Source organism: Tiliqua scincoides, chromosome 1 (genome assembly GCF_035046505.1).
Source record: "Tiliqua scincoides isolate rTilSci1 chromosome 1, rTilSci1.hap2, whole genome shotgun sequence".
Lineage (NCBI taxonomy): Eukaryota > Metazoa > Chordata > Lepidosauria > Squamata > Scincidae > Tiliqua > Tiliqua scincoides.
Window position 1 is genome coordinate 299,092,967 of NC_089821.1, and position 19,232 is coordinate 299,112,198.

The 19,232-nt window shown below is 44.3% G+C and overlaps 1 protein-coding gene across 5 annotated transcripts in view; it reads left to right on the forward strand.

Annotated features, from left to right (window-relative positions):
* The window catches only part of EML1 (EMAP like 1), a 158,404-nt gene that overhangs the window by 135,047 nt on the left and 4,125 nt on the right, over nucleotides 1-19,232 (forward strand). For all 5 annotated transcript variants that reach the window (XM_066628955.1, XM_066628939.1, XM_066628947.1 and 2 more), the window contains 9 exons: nucleotides 1,495-1,649; nucleotides 3,213-3,338; nucleotides 4,743-4,874; nucleotides 9,728-9,795; nucleotides 11,941-12,029; nucleotides 13,921-14,018; nucleotides 16,469-16,556; nucleotides 16,736-16,831; nucleotides 18,736-18,866. In XM_066628955.1, the coding sequence (XP_066485052.1) occupies nucleotides 1,495-1,649; nucleotides 3,213-3,338; nucleotides 4,743-4,874; nucleotides 9,728-9,795; nucleotides 11,941-12,029; nucleotides 13,921-14,018; nucleotides 16,469-16,556; nucleotides 16,736-16,831; nucleotides 18,736-18,866 (983 nt within the window). The remainder of the gene's footprint in view (nucleotides 1-1,494; nucleotides 1,650-3,212; nucleotides 3,339-4,742; nucleotides 4,875-9,727; nucleotides 9,796-11,940; nucleotides 12,030-13,920; nucleotides 14,019-16,468; nucleotides 16,557-16,735; nucleotides 16,832-18,735; nucleotides 18,867-19,232) is intronic.

Here is a 19,232-nt window from a genome sequence, read left to right on the forward strand (position 1 = left end):
TCCACTCTGTCCATCCCCTGCATAATTTTGTATGTCTCAATCATGTCCCCCCTCAGGCACCTTTTTTCTAGGCTGAAGAGGCCCAAATGCCGTAGCCTTTCCTCATAAGGAAGGTGCCCCAGCCCAGTAATCATCTTAGTCGCTCTCTTTTGCACCTTTTCCATTTCCACTATGTCCTTTTTGAGTTGTGGCGACCAGAACTGGACACAGTACTCCAGGTATGGCCTTACCATTGATTTGTACAACAGCATTATAATATTAGCTGCTTTGTTCTCAGTACCTTTTCTAATGATCCCAAGCATAGAATTGGCCTTCCTTACTGCCGCCGCACATTGGATCGACACTTTCATCGACCTGTCCACCACCACCCCAAGATCTCTCTTCCTAGGTTCTTACCCTCCTAATTCATTTCTCTTAAGCTGGGCTGTTTTTTTTAACCTCAAGGTAGTTTTTATTTGAGTTTGTTTATTTATTTATTTATTGCTCTCACCCAGATCCTTTGTCCCAATTTACTGAACTGCTTAGATTATGTTCTAACTTAAATTAAGTTTAACTTGGGTTAAGTATAGGGTTAATTTAAACAAAGTAGAAAAACGTGCTTTCCACTTTATGTCCCTATGTTTTATTTATTTTTCCAAGTGCCTGACCTTTGGGCTCTTACTCACAAGTAGGACTCTGCTCCTGCTCAGAGTAGACCTAGGTACTCACCTATGTATTTATTTTTATTGCTCTCACCTAGGTCCTGTGCCCCAACTCGCTGGACCTTAGATTTGCTCCCTTAGGTGCTAACTTAGGTAAAGCTTAGGTAAAGCTAAATTTCAATGTTGATTTAAGGTTGATTTAAAGTTAGAAGACAAGGAGTTAGAAAGACAAAGAGTTAGAAAGAGTACACTTACCTTCTCCTTCTTGTCCTCCTCCTTCTCGTCCTCCTCCTCTCCTTCTCCAAAACTCAGAGGTCCACTTGCCTTCTCCTTGCCCAGATGCTAAACTCGCATTGCCTTACCAGGCACTTGGTTCCCGAGGCACTTGGTTCCCCAGACTGTAACCCAAAAGAGGCACTTCCAGTTTAAAGCATGTCACTATTCCATTTACTTATATGAACATTCAGTTTGACCTTAAGGTATCAAAGATAATATTTTCAAAAATCTTATCACTTATCACTTGCTCTTATTCTTATCAGTTTCACTTGTCCATGATTCTCAAATCCCCACCCCCAGTTACACTCATGACTCCCCTGTCTTTGTTTGCAAACACTTTGCAAGCAGAAGCTTTTTGGAAAAGAAAGCAGGCAACAGAACACTAGACTCATAGCTACTAGAAGAATGCTACGCAATGGTGAGAACGTGAACAGGAAACAGTCAAGCATTCTCACTGTCCGCCTGCTTTCTCTGCTGCCCAGTGACCTCGAATATCTGATTTGCTATAGTAAAAAAAAAAAATTGTCAGATCAATAAAATAAAAATGCTTTATCATGAGTTCTTTCCTCATATCTAGGTACCAACAGAATAAGCTCTGCAGTTCAAGGAGCCCATGAGGGTGGCATTTTTGCACTTTGTATGTTGAGAGATGGTACGCTTGTGTCAGGAGGTGGAAAAGACAGGAAGCTAATATCTTGGAATGGGAATTACCAAAAACTTCACAAAACGGAGGTAATGTCATTAGCCTTTTAAAACTAATTTCTTAATTTTTCTCTTTTGAAAGAAATGGATTTTTTGGGGGGTGCAACTTGAGCCCTGTAAGGACTGCGTCTTGCATGACTTCTAAAAGACATGACTGGGTTGTATCCTGACCTTGCACAAGCAGAAGGAAATTTGTGCAAGGTCAATTTTACTGGCATTCCTCCCCCCCCCCCCCCCCACACACACACACTCTCCCACCTGCCCATCTTGGGAATAAAGTGGGATGGGACACAGGGAAGGGGGAATTGCTGAAAACTGGGAGAGCACAGCTGTGGATGATTTTAAAACAAAGCTGTGTGTTCTCACTAAAAGAAAATGATCTTGCCGAAAGAAGGAGACTGCACTTTTCATTTACAAAGAAGCTCAGGTGATTATCCTCAAGACTTCTATTCAAAATCACCAAGACAAGGAAGAAATCTTTGCCCTTCATGCAGCAGATTACAAGAGGTAGCAATGTAGTGCAGATGGGTTTGTCTCTTCGAATTGGTTGCTGTCCATAAAGGACAGCAGTGCTCAACTACTGCTAAGCAGGGAGTGCAGGATATCTTTTAACATTTCGAATTGGCATTGCTAGAGGAGCTGTTGGGTCAGGAAAATGAGGCAGCTGTTTATTTTGAAACCTTTCTCACACTGTATAATTGGATCAAGGCACAGCACCTAAAGAAATCTGACGTCACTCCGCAAATCTCTGTTGTAGCAGCTAAGTCCTTGGTTGCTGCAGGAGTGCCTCCTGGAGTCCCAAGAGCTACACCAGTCACCTGAGTATTGCCCTTTCTCTATCCTGGCTTCACAAGACACACGAGAGCTTTATCCGATTTCTTAATATTATCATTTTTCTGTTCTGCATTTAGTGCCTGTTCTGTGGTTTGTCTTTATGTTCAGACTTCATTGTAACTACATTTGTATTCCTTTTGTTTGCTGTACCTTAGGGCAGAAGCGGAGCTAGAGGGGGTGGAGTGATAAGTATGGCACGCTCCACAACATGTATAAGCGCCCCTCACCTTGGCATCGGAGCCATTCAGGGCAGTGATGATACCGTTGCTGCCCCCAAATGGCTCTGACACCAAGGGAGAAGGGGCACTTACACTGTGGAGTGTGCCGGTCTTACCACTCTGCTCCCCTCAAGTTCGACGTTTGCCTTAGTGTTGGCAGAAGCTAGTGCCTATTTCCTAAATGTCTGGTGTAAAGTATGTTTGGGCATAGTTGTTTGTTCGTTAAATTTATAAAAAAAACCTTTCCAGCATGGTGCTCAAGTTACAGGAGTGTGTGTACAGTACAGTGCTTAAGTAGTTCATTACTACCCTCTTCAGTGACTCACCAGAGTCCGCTGGGCTTTTCCATGATGGGTTTATATTATTTTACAGTGGTTATTGTTTGTTGTTCAGTATTTACTGTGTTCAATCATGTAAATGTAAATCTTTTTAAAAAACAGACTTGTATCTTTTTACCAGCACTGAGGAAAACATGAGGTTTGAGAAATCACCCTGTGTTGCTTGTTCAGTAATCAGTATCACTTGTTAATGTTGAAAATAGATTCCGGAGCCATTTGGGCCAATAAGAACAATAGCGGAGGGCAAAGGTGATACCGTGTTGATAGGCACCACTCGAAACTTTGTTCTACAAGGGTCCCTCTCAGGAGACTTTTGTCCAATTACCCAGGTAATTACATTTTCTTCGTACATTTCAGTCTGAGACCAACACCTTTAAAACACCAGCTATAGCATTAATGTCACATTTTTAAAAATGTGTCTGGATTGTAAGAGTGCTGAGAGAGCAATAATTATTATTTAAGTACAGTAATTATATATAACTTAAATATAAGTAATTGCTTTGCAGTGATAGGGAGAGAAGGGGGCTGCTGCTGCCACAATGCTCTTCCAACTTGTTCTCAGTAAGCTGGAAGAGGATTTGAGTGTCCACCAGAGTGGCAGATGGACGGGCTAGGGATTGTCAGGAAACCAAGCCCACTCCCTTCTTGCCTTACTATGCTAAGTTGCTTTAAGCAAAATGGCAGATGCGTTTCAATGCCAGTAAGTGTAAAGTCATGCACATTGGGGCAAAAAAATCAAAACTTCACATATAGGCTAATGGGTTCTGAGCTGTCTGCGACAGATCAGGAGAGAGATCTTGGGGTGGTGGTGGACAGGTCGATGAAAGTGTCGGCCCAGTGTGTGGCAGCAGTGAAGAAGGCCAATTCTATGCTTGGGATCATTAGAAAAGGTCTTGAGAACAAAACAGCTAATATTGTAATGCTGTTGTACAAATAGATGGTAAGGCCACACCTGGAGTATTGTGTCCAGTTCTGGTCGCCACATCTCAAAAAAGACATAGTGGAAATGGAAAAGGTGCAAAAGAGAGAGACTAAGATGATTACTGGGCTGGGGCACCTTCCTTATGAGGAAAGGCTACGGCGTTTGGGCCTCTTCAGCCTAGAAAAGAGACGCTCAAGGGGGGACATGATTGAGACATACAAAATTATGCATGGGAAGGATAAAGTGGATAGAGAGATGCTCTTTACACTCTCACATTACACCAGAACCAGGGGACATCCACTAAAATTGAGTGTTGGGAGGGTTAGAACGGACAAAAGAAAATATTTCTTTACTCAGTGTGTGATTGGTTTGTAGAACTCCTAGCCTTGCAGGATGTGGTGATGGCATCTGGCCTGGATGCCTTTAAAAGAGGATTGGACAAGTTTCTGGAGGAAAAATCCATTACGGGTTACCAGCTGTGATGTGTACGTGCAACCTCCTGATTTTAGAAATGGGCTATGTCAGAATGCCAGATGCAAGGGAGAGCACCAGGATGCAGGTTTCTTGTTATCTGGTGTGCTCCCTTGGGCATTTGGTGGACCGCTGTGTGATACAGGAAGCTGGAGTAGATGGGCCTATGGCCTGATCCAGTGGGGCTGTTCGTATGTTCTTAAGCAATGTGTCCCAATACAACTATGGAACAAGGCTGGATGAACGTTGCTTATAGCAATGGAGTACAATGAGGTAAGGCTGAATGCTTGGATAAACTGACATATTCATTTGCTGAACAAATGTCACTGAATTTATTTAGGGTCATACGGATGAGCTTTGGGGTTTAGCGGCCCACCCCTCCAAGCCTCAGTTCTTCACCTGTGGACAAGACAAACACATTACACTCTGGGACGCCATCAGCCATCGTCCAATCTGGAACAAAATTATAGAGGTAGGTGTTCTTGTTTGGGTTTTTTTAAAAGTACTTTTTGGACACAATTTTAGACACAATTTTTACTGGCCCTTCCAATGGCAGCAAACTGGACAAAATGAAGGTATTGATACAGACGTGTAGAAAGTTTAAGATTCTCCGATTTGAATCTTAAAGGGGGAGAAAACATTAAACTAAAAAATGGAAACCAACATTGCTGTTAACCCATTTCTATCTAGTCCACAGGTGTATACATTTGATCCCTGTTGCGTATATGCAACGTTGGGCAGAAATGGTTTAATCAGCAGGCCTATGGTTCCTAAGACCTGAACTAGAAACCAATCTCTATTTAACAACTTGCATTAAAGGGCTGACTTTCAGAGTAACGTCCATCCACATAGGTGAGGCACATTTCATTGAAGTGGGTCATGAAAGCAGTTTGTTCAGAGATTATGATATGAATTGCAACTGATTTAAAAAAAGTTGACTTTCTTGAGAATGTCTCTGGTTCTTCCATAATGTTAGCCTATTCTAGCAAAGTTTTGTGTGTGCTTCTACAAATTAAGCTCCGAATGATGCTCTTATTGCTTTTCGAGTGTATATTTTGTGGTTTTGTGCCTTTTATACATACGTGTAAAATCATTTATGTATTATAACTCTTTCACAAACAGTTGAAATCTGGGAGTTAAAACTTAACTGTGTGGCCTGTGAGCCATTATTTTTTTCAGTCTGCTCTTCTTAGAGTCTATACTGCAGACATATTATACTATATATATATAGTCTACCAACTTTTATTGATTTTTCTTCAGTGGGATCTCCATGTTCGGGTTAGTCCTCTTTTGGGGTAGCTCCTCCCTCTCAGGATAGGCAGGCCAGAAGAAAACAGAGTTCCTGAGGGGAAGGGGCTGCCTGGACTTCCCCAGTCTGGCCTAGCCTCTCGACCAAGCAGGACCAGAGTTGGGTCAGCTCCTGCTGACCTCCCCAGTGGAGAACACAGGGGACCTTCCCTGTGCCCATCTCTAGCCTCAAGCTGCAGCTACCTTACCTGCCTTTTGCATCCAGCAGAGGCATGTGCTGCTGCCTTCTCCAGGCTGCCTTCCTGCTCAGGCAGGGCAGCCCCTTTCGGAATTTCATGCACCTCGCGCACTGGAGCCGCTCGCCCCCCTCATGGGGCTGGGGAGCTGCAGGTGGGCCCGCGAGCGCTTCAGATGCCCCAAGCCTCTGGAGCTGCATCCCCCACTCAAACAGGGCACAGCGCCAGGACCTCCTGCCCAGCCTGGACCTCCAGCTTCCTCCTCGCGGCCGTAGCTGCCACTTTGGATAGCATGCAGGATGCGCGAAGAACCAAGCCTTCCCCCGCCGACGGGGGCCTCCCAGAGGCAGACCTGCAGCTGCAGCAGAGGCTGCAGAGCCTCTGGAGCCGCCTCCTCACCAACAGAGGGGGCAGGAGGAGCATCAGGACGCTCAGCCCTACTTGCAGCCTCGTCCTCATCACTGCCAGCACCATTTTGGAGGCGCACGTGGCCGCCCAGGCCCAGGCAGACACAGGCCTAGCCTGCTCCGGAGCCTTGGTGAGTCACCCATCACCATGGCTTCTTTCAGTCCAACCTGGGAACTGTGGTTTGCTGAGAATTATGTTAGAGATGTATGTTCACAGTTCACTAAGGATAGGTAGCCTCACTGGCGGACCTAGAGGGGGGCAAATAAAGCAAATGCCCCGAGCGCCAACCCTCCAGGGGCACCTTTCGGACCCTCGCCCCGCCCCCCAGGAGGCGTGCCCAGGAGTGCTGTGGAGAGGCAGCTTGCTGCCTCTCTGTCAGCGCCTCGGCACTGGCTGAGCCGCCCCCTCCCCTCCTCCTTTATAGGAGGATAGGACACAGGCACCCTAGAGAGGCACTGACGCTCTAGGGCACCCATCTCGTCTCCTATGAAAGAGGAGGGGAGGGGGACGGCCCAGTTGTCGCTGAGATGCTACCTAAGAGGCAGCTTCCCGCTGCCTTGCAGGAGCACTCCTGGGCACTCCCTCTCTACTTCTGAGGGCATTCCTCGGAGGCGGAGAGGAAGCAGCACGCACCTCCTCCAATTTTGGAGGAGACGTGTGCCACTTCCTGGGCTCCAGCGGAGCCTTCCGCACCGCTTGTAAGTGGCGTGGAGGTCTCCTTTGCAGCAGTCTGGGGCTGCTGGAAGCCCGCCTGTCTGGGGCGCTGCTTTCAGCAGCCCCTCACCGCTCCAGAGGAGAGCTCCGTACCGCTTACAAGTGGCATGGAACACTCCGCCGGGCCGCTCCTTCTCCGCCTCTGAGGTCATCCCTCAGAGATGGAGGGGAAGCGGCACACGCCCTCTCCAACTTCAGAGGAGACGCATGCTGCTTCCTAGGCCCCCAAGGAGCCTTCCACGCCGCTTACAAGCGGTGCGGAGGTCTCCACTGGAGCGTTTTGGGGCCTCTGGAAGCAGCTCCAGATCACTGCCATGGAGACCTCCGCGCCACTTACAAGCAACGCGGAAGCCTCCATGGGGGCCTCGGCTGCCTGCTCCATTCCCCCTTGTTTTCAGAGGGGGAACAGAGAAGGTAACTGCGTGGAAGTAATTGCGGTAATGATGATGTTACCACAATTACTTCCAGGTCAGCGGGGGCAAGAAAAGGGGGGGAACGGGGGTGAGTGGCGGTAAACGGGGTTGCCTCGGGCACGGGGACCTCCAGGAATGCCTCTGGGTAGTCTCTTATAGTCATTCCTGTAGATGCACTCTCTGAAAGATTGCTTGGAGAGACAGACAGTTCATTCAGTCCTTGCAGCAATGAGGGCTTAACTTCTGTAGCCTACTTGACCCTCTTTGTACAACGTAAGCCAGCCCTGGTATGAGCAGAGGTCATATTACACACAGTGAGTGTGATGCCATCAAGCGTATTTCAAGAATGGTATGCTTCAACTTGAGATACTCTTAACATTTGAAATCCCATCCAGAGCAATACTTGCAGGCATTCATCCAAGCTGCATGTACAGTACATGATGAGTCCCGGCCACTTCTGAAATAACTGTTCAGTCCAGCGATCATAAATTTCAGTGTAGCATATCTCTGTTTATGCTGATAAGAGTGACCTTCCAGATTATATGAGGAGTCAGATGTGCTTACAGTTAAGAAAACTGCAGAAAATTTACAGTCCAGTGCCTGAATAATCATTACAGATTAGTCTACATTGCATTGAGAGGAAGATGAAAATTCAGTTTCTGCTTTGAAATAATACTAGGACTTGCCCTACCTGAAAGACTACATTCTTCCTAGCTTTGTAGATTTATTATACATTGATCACTTTGTAGAATTAACCATATATTGGTCCCCCATTCCCCCTGTAGCAGTAGTTGGGGAAACAGAACAAAATAAATGGATCCAGCCCATTCTCTGTAATTCAAGCATTGATTCTTTAGGAATCTTCATGTACATTTCTTTTATATACTGTATCTCAAATATTTATATGATTTTCATTTCTGAGTGTTTGATAGACTAATATTGAAATACTATGTTTCTTTCACTACCATATTTCAATACTTTATTTTAAATACAGCTTTCTAGATGTTTTTGTTCTCAAAATAACCACATCCCAGAGGAAAAATGGACTTTAATGACTGATTTGATGGCATCAAGATACAAACCACCACTACTCTCTCACACGCACCCTCTTTCTGGGTACATTTCATTCTTGTCCTGGCCTAAATGCATTGCTTCCTAAGAGGGATTTCCAGCAAATTGCCTGGGAGATTGAGCCCTTCAAGCAGAGATTTTGAACCATTTTGCCATCACAGCTCTGCAGGTGTGCTGTAGTAATTTGGAGCTCAGCGGTTGAGAACAGATGAAATTTTTCTCCAGGTTCTGTGTCACTGTTTCTAGGGCAACTATCTGTAGTAATGAATTGTCTGTCCTTCGACCTCTGCCTGGCAGAGGAAGGACAATTTGTTACTCTTCTTCATCCTCTTTATCTTCTTCTTCTTCAATCCTTTGCTGGCCCTTGGGGAGCAGGTTGTCCTCTCAACCAATACACTGCTGTAGGTGTTGTTGGAATCTGTGTGTCACTCATGACAGGCTTCCACCCTTTGTGATTGTTGGCTCTATTTCTCGCCTCATTGATGGTCAATTACTGGTTCCTTAGGTCTTCCTCAATGTGTTTGAGTCACTTTTTCTTAGGTACTGCCTGTTGAACCCTTCAGTGGGGAGGTCGCTCTTGCCAGAGGAGCTTGTATGGCAGGTAGAATTCATTACTATAGACCAGGGGTCTCCAAACTTTTTGACCAGAGGGCCGCATGAAATATCTGGTGCAGTGCTAAGGGCCGGAAAAAAATTTAAATATAAAATTTAAATAAAAAAATTAGAGATGGAACTTAGATGAATGAATAAATGAATGAGTGGGCTCATGAATGAATGAGAGGGCCCTCTGGCCCTCAGAACACCCTTCAGATGCAATCAGAGCACAGCTCTGGTCATGTTCAGTCAGGTGAACCAGAAGCTTTCAGGGGACAAGAGGTTGGCCGCGGGCCGAATAGAGGCTCGCTGCGGGCCGCATCTGGCCCCCGGGCCAGGGTTTGGAGACCCCTGCTATAGACAGTTGCTCTAGAAACAGAGCTGCAGAACCCAGTAGAGTCTCCCAGAAGCCAGAAGTATCATTGCAAGATGTGAAGACCATAGAGAAAGCCATAGAGGTCAGTGTACTGTGAGAAGAAAAACATTGAAAATAGCTGCTTTAATACTTCACAAAAGCTCTTTAAAACATGCTGTGTAGGGAATTAGGTTGCATAGGCTGCATTGAGGAATTATTTTAGTTATACATTTATCGTTATAAATTGCTATGACGCTTCCTATTAATGTTTAATTTCTTTGAATAGGATCCAGCACAATCTTCTGGTTTTCATCCTTCAGGGTCTGTGGTTGCAGTAGGAACACTAACTGGAAGGTAAGGAAGAAAACCTACTTTGTGCAGTGAGTATTCATATACACTGATTGTTTATTTCACTTATGGACAAACATTTCTTAGGTATTCGTACAGTGCAATCTTGTACATGGCTATGCAGAAGTAAGACCCACTGTGTTCAGTGGGACTTCTGGGAAATTGCATACAGGTGGGGCCTTCATATTTGCAAGGGATCTGTTCCCAGACCCCCCCCCCCCCCCGAAAATCATGAACAATCAAATTTGTGATTTCTTCCCCCCCCTTCTGATTTTTGACTCCAAACGTGACTGGAGGCCTTCTGAACCTTGGAGGGGCCGTGTGCCATTGCTCATGACCTCTCCAAGGCTCAGAATGTCACCTGGACCCTTTAGAACACCTCTTCCGGTTTTTGCCAAAAACCAGAAATTGCATTCTAAAGGCTCTGGGTGGCGTTCTGAGTCTTGGAGGGGTTGCATGCGGTGGCGCATAGCTTCTCCAAGGCTCAGAAAATCTCCCAGAGGTGGCTGGAACGAGCTTTTGCGGGGAGGAGCATCCAGGGGATCCATCAATTACAGAAAGGCAAATCCACGGATGCTGGATCCACTGATAGAGGCTCTACCTGTATAGGATTGCAGGCTTAAAAGCAGAAGTTTAAAATGTCATTAGATTAACTGGCCCTCCTCACCCTAGCAGTGTCTTTTCTAGTGGCTGCCTGCTGCTGTTCTTTTGCATCTTTTTAGATTGTGAGCCCTATTGGGACAGGGAGCCGTTATTATTTGATTTGATTTGTTCACTTGGTGAACTTTTTGTTGAAAAGGAGTATATAAATACTATTATTATTATTATTATTATTATTATTATTATTATTATTATTATTATTATTATTATTATTATATAACAATTTAATAATAATAATAATTTAATAATAATTAATTAGATTACCACAACCACTTTAGATATTACATGGAGAATAATCTACAGCAGAGGTTTCCAAACTCTCATGGAAAGTTTGGGCCTCTGTAAGTCCTTGCAGGGGAGGGGAGGGTGCAGTAACATGATTGCCAAGATCAGATTGTTGCTGGGGACAAGAGTGGTTTTGTTAGACTTACTGGGGAGAGTGGTCGCTATTGCTCTCTGGAGAGTCTGGAGAGTCCACTGCCCCCTCTACTTCCGATTTTCATCGCAAAACTGGAAGTGGATCAGTAGCACAGTTTAGAGGAGTTGGGGAGACCTGCAGAGGGAGCTACAGGCTTCATGGACCCTCTGGAATTTGATTAATTGATTGGATTTTTATCCCACCTTTTTCCCACACCAAAGGGGACTCAAGGCAGCTAACAATCTTGTTCACTTTTTGTTTCTCTGGCTGCCTCACCTCCTTGCTGTGCAGGCCTCTGCTGCCAAAAGGACCTAATAAGACCTCAGGGCCTTATATTTGATACCACTGTTCTAGGGGACACCCTCAGGAATTTTAAGCATTTGAAACTTCAGGAATGAACTTGGTCAAACAGCAGCTTGTGATAGAGTGGTATCCCACTTGTGCAAAAATGGTAGAGAGATCCTCACAGGCAGTAATTTGGTATGCCGTTTCTGAGAGTTGTGATCAGAGGGATCAAGTGATAAATGTCTTGTAGGGCAGAAGTATAATCCAGCACTGTCAATGGATGTGACACTTTATAATACTCACCTCTTATTTGAGTGTATGCAGCTTTATTTATTTTTTCATTAATTATATAGACAGAAGAAAAATAAATATATGTAACTGGGTAATTTTTGTGTTACAATATCTGTGTAAAATATTTACTCTTAACTTAAAATGTAATGCATATGTTCCCTTAACTCGGGGCTACATTGTGGCTGGACCAGTGCTGAAAAGTTGGATAGAATTTGGCCCTAAGTTTCTCTAAACTACCTGTCTCTTTGAACTGTAATATACAGTAATAATATTCGATTGGAGAGTTTGATGTTTGGGTGCTGATAACCCTTTTTATTTTTTGTTCAACATTTTGTTGCCACAAAACCAGTCTTATCTTTGTTGTTCACAGCACTGAATGTCAACTTGAGGTGGCGGTTCTGACACAAAGAACACCGGGGGGGGGGGGAGGATTTTGTTTTTAATTGTCCTTCCATATCAAACAACTTGTTGACTTTTCCTCCCACTGTTTTCAACAGGTGGTTTGTGTTTGACACCGAAACAAAAGATTTGGTCACTGTTCACACAGATGGAAATGAACAGCTGTCTACAATGCGTTACTCACCAGGTTTGACATTGCCTATTCAGTTGTTTAAACAAAAAAGAAGGGACTGAATGTGGTATAGACTGTACTTGTTAATCCTCATGTATTATAGTCTTCCACTTTATACTAATGTTATTCAGCATATTTAATATCTGGAGATGGAACGGTGCATAACTTAACAATGAATTTATATTTTAATTTTTTATTAGAAACCTTGACCCCTAAGCTATCACATCACAGGACCACCTAACTGAGCCCTGGCTTCCTTTAGTTTTTTCTATTGATATCTCTTCTGGCTGGTTCACACAACCACTTTTTAATGTGGTGATGCTGCCAAATATTGACCTTTATGATAAGTTATTTTTATTTTAGTGTGGTATCTGGCCTTTTGAAAGTCACTAAACATTGGGAACATAGCTCACATGCCATGTTCAGGAATAACTTTGGAAAAGCAGGTTCGACAGTGTCACAGTGGCAACACACGTGGGTTGTCCACAAGGCTGATCACCATGCCAAAATTCCCTGCTAAAACAATCAGGCAAACAGCATGACTGGATCAGATAAAATATGGCCTTGATTTTTATTTGTTTTGCACTGGTGATGTCAAAGCATTATTTGATTTCCCAACTATGATAACAAGGCTTAGTTTCTTTGTGGACCCTCTTCAGGTAGAAGATGTGGGGTGCAAATATGTGGGGTGCTGCCCTTTCTCCTCTGCCAGTGTAGAGAGCTGAGGGCCCAGTTCTAAGCTTCGCGCAGTGGCTCACTGCCTGCGCACACTGTTTCAAACGTGCCATCAGGCATATTTACGGGCCCTAGCACCAGTGCTCTGTCAGGCATGGGGGGGCAGGGAGGAGGTGTTCCGGGGCAGAGGGAGAGCAGGGAGAGGGTAAGAATGAGGTATTCCAGGGGGAGGGAGTGGGGCAGGAGGGAGGCGGGACCAGTGAAGCTTTGTTCTACCGGATCCAGAAATTCTGTGTTGGGCTGGCTGCCCGACACACACTCTTCATTCTATGCCGACCTTCGGGTCGATGTAGAATCAAGTAGCTCCATTGCAGGGCTACCCGCTTTACATGGGGGAAGGGGACAAAAGTCACCTTCTCCCAAGGAGGAGGCAGCGGCTGCCTGGAGCATGCTGGATGCGGTGGCAACCATTTTCAGCACTGCTGCAGCCCCATAAGCTGGGCAGCTCAGGATTGTGCTGCATGTCCTTGCAAACCCCAGGCACTGGCAGCAAGGCTGCGCCGCATCCTATCAGTACTACTGTGGCTGCCTCGCCCTGCCATTCTCTCACTAGCTGCAGCAGCATTAAACATTGTCACAAGAACGCTGGGCCATGCTGACTCTATGGCTGATATAGCTGGAGTGCACCAATGTAGTGCCCAGCAGTGCAGTAGTGTCACATTCTGGTCACACAAGAGACAATCTACCAAGTGCTGTTTCTTTGCAGCTTTCATTGATTTGAAGGCAGCAGGAGCAGTGCCTTAACTACCCATAATGCTACAACTGGTTAAAAAAAAAATTGAAGCACTTTGGTACTACCTATATCCTGTCACTTTCATGGAAGGTTTCAAAGAAGCATATCTTCTGGTGTTGATTATGATGATGGTTTTAGAATTTTCACTCCGTGTAATCAGGGCTCTCAAAGCATCATACTAGCAACAATATTATACCCAAAGCAGATGATGCCCCAGGGTACAATTATACCCCACAATTTAATAAAGTGGCTGCTTACAGCAATAATCACAGCCTGCTACTCCAAAGGTTGTCTTAAATAGTCTACAGACAGACTGGTGCAGTAGGGGGCCATCCTAAAAAGTCCCTGCTCTTCATATCTGCCACCCTGTACATTGCCGCTTCATAAATTTGTTTGATGGCAAAATAATTAATACTACTGTCTTGTTTTCTCTTGCAGATGGCAACTACTTGGCAATAGGTTCTCATGACAATTGTATTTATATATATAGTGTAAATGAAAATGGGAGGAAGTACAGTAGAATTGGCAAATGCTCAGTAAGTCACCGCCTTATTACTGATAGTGAACCAGTATGTGTTTAGAGATGCAGCTGAATCTCTGTGCCTATGATTAAAGATGTTTAACATTCCCCGTGGTTAATTTATTTAGGATGCAATCCTATGCACGCTTTTCTGGGAGTGAACCTCCTTAAACACAATGGAGCTTACTTCTGACTCTGATGCGTAGGATTGTGTAGTTAATATCCCAGAAGGTTCAGGACAACAAACAAAATTGTAAAATAATGTACAGTCATGCCTTGACATCTGCAGAGGTTTGGTTGTGGAAATCCACTCCCCCACTGATACCAATTATTATTTATAAACAGTATTTATATACCGCTTTTCAACGAAAAGTTCACAAAGCGGTTTACAGAGAAAATCAAACAACTAATGGCAACTAATAGCTCAACTAATACCAAAGAACATGTTAAATAAAAGCAGTTAAAAAAGTAAAAAAGCATCCATTTACAATCATGGTTTAAAAGCAGCTTTCCTTATTGTTGTAGAGAGGCAGCAATTAGAAGTGCAAGTGACCCCCCCCCCCGCCTTTGCTGACCCTCTGCCTTTGTTTGGCTCACTGAAGAATGGAATGTGAAAGAGTTTAATTACTTCCACATTCCATTCTTCAGTGAGAGCATGAGAGGTCACTTGCATTTCTAATTGCCGAATGCCTCTCTACAACAATAAGAAAAGTAGTTTTTAAAACTGCAGTTTTTTAAAGGGATGCATTTTCCCCCCTTCTTCAGAGATAGGCACATTCCTTCTCATTTGCTTTGGCCATTCATGTTGAGTCAGATCCGTGTTTTAAAAATCTGTGTATAACAGGGTTGGCCCTGTATAATACAACATGGGGAAAACAGAATTATGTCAATAACACACTGTTCATTTCCCAGCTGCTGAAAGCTTGTACAAATGGGAAAGGTATTAATTTACTTCCAGAAGTTACTTAGGCTCTAGTTTTGGCAAACAACACACTTTTTCAGTTTTTTTGCAGACTTGAGGTTGTATCCTTATAGAGTGCACATGAAAGGAAGCTCCTACAGGCTTCCTTGTACTTCCCTATGTCCTTGTCCCCACAGCAGCCTCCTGCAGACCCTGCAAATCTGCTCCTGAGAATTGGGGAACAAAGAGGACTTTCAGGGGAAAATTGGCAGACCTTCCATTTACACAAAATCAACTTAGGATATAATCCTTGAATGCCCAACACATTCGTATCTCAAATAGCTTTTGCTTCTATGGAGAACAAATATCACCAGTATCTGTCAAAAACTTCAGTCTGAACAATTAGATCATACTTGACTTATATGGCAATGTGCTGTAGAAAAAAAACGGTTTGATTTTAGTGCATTAACATAAGCCAGGGTTACCTTCTGTTTAGCAAGAAGGCACAGTTTGGAATTCAAAGGCAGGCTAGTGAGCAGATGAGAACTATAGCCCAATCCTGTCACCAGCACTGATAACAGCTGTGCCAAAAAGGTATGTGTGCTATATCCTAAGGTGGTGGAGGTGGGGGGGACCCAAAGGCTAAGAGGAGGTAAGTAAAAATAGTTCTTGCCTGCCTTCACATAAGCCCTGGGACCACTATGGGTGTCCTTGGACATATGCCACCTATTTTGGTGGCGTGTGTCCAAGGAGTGAAAAATAAACAGAGAGATTTACAAAAGAGAGGTAAGATCTGGCATGCCACCAGATCCACTTCCCCCTGCTCTCTCCCCCACCCCAATTCCTCCCCACTCCCTCCCAGAAAACCTCCATTTCCTCCCATTGTTTATCCCTACCACCAACCCCCCAGCACTGGTAGACAGTAGCCGCTCTGCCAGCTTGTGTGCATGACTGCCAGCCTTTGCTCTGGCAGCTTTGTTGCACTCACCAGCAGAACGTCACCTCCACAAGCAACCTTGCGATTCCGCCATCAGATAAGATTGAGCCAAATTGAGGAATTGAGGAGACAGCAACTAAGAAGCTGGACCTAATTGACCCAGTTAGACTTTCTCAGTCAAAGTGGCCAAGATACACACAGAAAAGACAAATGCATCTTTGAGTTATGGGTCCCAAAATAAATGGAGCTCCCAGTTCCACTGATGTAAGGATAACATTGTTGGGTTGTAGACATTTTAGTTCCTGAATTACATTTTGGTGCTTGGGTTTAGCTCCAGACAACTCTGGATAACTGACCTGGAAACAGCCCTCTCCTCTGTTTTTAGTAAAAGTGCTCTGGAGTTAAGCCACTATTTTCTGCCTTCAGCAATGAGCACATGGAACTTTGGGTAGGAGATTTGCCTCCAGTGTAGTGACCTAAGTTACTACCTAGCACAGGTCACTCACTGATTTTTAATGTAAACAAGGCTTCAGTGTACCTTTCAGTGTAGCTTTTAATATGTACTAGTGTAACTCTGTTGGGGGGATGTTATGTTATTGGAATTAATATAATGCATCTCTCTTCACAGGGTCATTCCAGCTTCATTACTCACTTGGACTGGTCTGTTAACTCTCAGTACCTTGTGTCCAATTCAGGGGACTATGAAATTCTATACTGTGAGTAACAAATAGTCTTCTGTCCTTGGTACAGGGTTCATTTTTGGCTCCTAATGGATTTCTTGTATGAATTGCACACCGTAACAGAGCAGTGACATTTCTTTTAGTATTAATTCTTGTACAGCATTTATAAATTATCTTTCATCTTTCTCTCTCTCTCTCTGTCTCTCTTTTTGCAGGGGTTCCTTCAGCTTGTAAACAAGTAGTAAGTGTTGAAACCACTAGAGATATAGAATGGGTTACTTACACTTGTACTTTAGGATTCCATGTTTTTGGTAAGTATTTAATATCCTTAACAAAGACAAATCAGTCCTCTGAAACTATTCAGCAAATCTGCTTTCAGCAGTAATCCAGATTTTATACGTTTATGTATTCAAACTTTTCTGTCCTGCCTTTTCTTTTCAATGGAAATGCCCAAGGCAGCTTAAATCAAAAGTACACTTAATTTCCATCCACTTCATTGTTTCCTGCTGCCTCCTTGCCCCAATCTTTGATTAGAGGGCATGCTTTGTAATATTTATATTTAAACATTTATACCCTATCTTTTTCTTTAAAAAATAAAGAACAAAGTAAAGATCCATCTTCCACCACTGCTACAGAAATATTTTATGACTTGCCTTGTGGTTGGAGGGCAAGTAATGGTGGGAACCCTTAATGTAGGAAAGAGATCAGAAGAAGGCTGCAGGACTGCATACTCGCTGTCCCCTTCCTTTGGAGGGAATGTGTGAATTCTCCCTTTCAACTATGGTTAAGCTCTAAGTTGGCCAAGTCGACCCCCAGATAATATTGACTAAGACCTTCTTTGTCACAGTTTGAATCTTTGAGCTGAAGGACCCAGTCCTGTCCAGCTTTCCAACACTGATGCAACCATGCCAATGGGGCATGCCCTGCATCCAATAGTGGGGGGGTGGGGGGTAGTCATGGAGGTCACATCAAGGTACAGGAGTGTTTTTTCCCTTACCTCAGGGCTGTATTGGTACTGGAAAGTTGGATAGGATTGGGCCTGAAGTTTGGAACTAGAGACTGTGGCTTATATCCAGGGTAGCATGTTTTTCAAGTTCGTGTGCGTGTATAACTAGGCATTTCTGTGTGTGAAAAAATGGTGTGAACTGGTCATGTTGAATCATTGTTCAATATCCATAAACTGTGGAGTGAAGAAAATATTTAATAGGGCATATTGACACTACTAGTTTAGACTGATTTAAGTGAAAGCCTGCCCCTCAAGAATCCATAGAATCTTACTCCTGCAAAACTGCAGCTAGTTGATTGCTATCAGTCTGATAATTGATGGTCTGCTTTCATATTCTTTAACCCTTTATTTGAAGTATATTTGCCCCTCCAGCCTTCGGCCAGACTGTAGAACTAAGTGATGAGCCTTGTATGTCAGCAGATCTTCCAATGTACAAGGCCCAGCAACAGCCTAAATGTAGCTCTGCTATCATTTATGATGGAGCTGCTGGAAGAAATGGTGTGGATGGTTTGGGGGAAGTTCAGGACAAGGAGAGGGAGAAGCAGAAGATGTTTGGAGGGAGGGAGGGATCCAGATGGCAGCAACTTGCGTGGGATGCTATCTCCTCTTTCACTGCTTAGCATGCCACTTTCCTCTTCTCAGAATTATGCCCGCTACATAACTGGCATGGGTTCTAGGAGACCCACTGCCAACCAGGTGACCCACTAAGAGGTACGTTCTTGCCTCTTGTTGTCTGTCTTGTCATCCCCTCCCCTCACCACCATAGCATGCAGTATGCACTCCCTTGGCATGGCTGCAAGCTATGGAGTGGCCGTGGGTAAGATTGCGCGGTCTCTTTTAGTTATGCACTGAACTCCTGGGCCTGAGGAGGACTGTGCAAGTTTGAAAGCTTGCACCATTATGATCAATTTATTATACCATCTTTTCTTGCAGCAGCACACCTTGTTTTCTTAACTCCATTTGTTACTGATTACTTGGGTACTTCAAATCAACTTATCTAAGCATGTGTTTAATCCCCTTTTCATTCAGGGATTTCTTTTTCTTGCACGTGCCTAGAAACCGGACACGGGTGCGCTGAGTACCACACATTGAGAGAGTACACAGATTCATAGTAGATGGTGGATGAATTGTCTGTGGCTGTGTTTAGAAAATGGGGGCATTTTGAAGAGCGTAGTAAAGGAAAGCTGAAATGCTGCTTCTACTTCTCAGGTGTGTGGCCGGAAGGTTCAGATGGCACAGATATTAATGCTGTTTGCCGCTCGCAAGGGAGGAAATTGTTATCAACTGGTGATGACTTTGGAAAAGTACATCTCTTCTCTTATCCATGTTCACAATTTAGGGTAAGACACCAACAACTGTACTTTAAATTGTGGAGTTAAGTATATTTTAAGTAAATAGCCCTTACTCCCAAAGTGATGAGTCATGTGTCTGGGTCTTTTTGCTAATAGCAATGTGTGAGTCAGCACTTTGGCTGGGTGACTGTCCCTTGGGTCTGCCCCTCTCAGCTTTTCCTTGGGGAACCTCAAAATCTGGGTAGGGAGGGGGCTTCATCTTACTCTTCTCTTCCATCCACAAGTGGGGTGTTCTCAGAATTGGGGATGCTCCCTCCCCTCTGGGTCTGTCTCCTCCCATTTGTTCTTCCAAGGCCTCATCATGGGTTTCCCTTTTATCCTTTTCCTCCCAGACCTCATTAGGCCCCATAGACT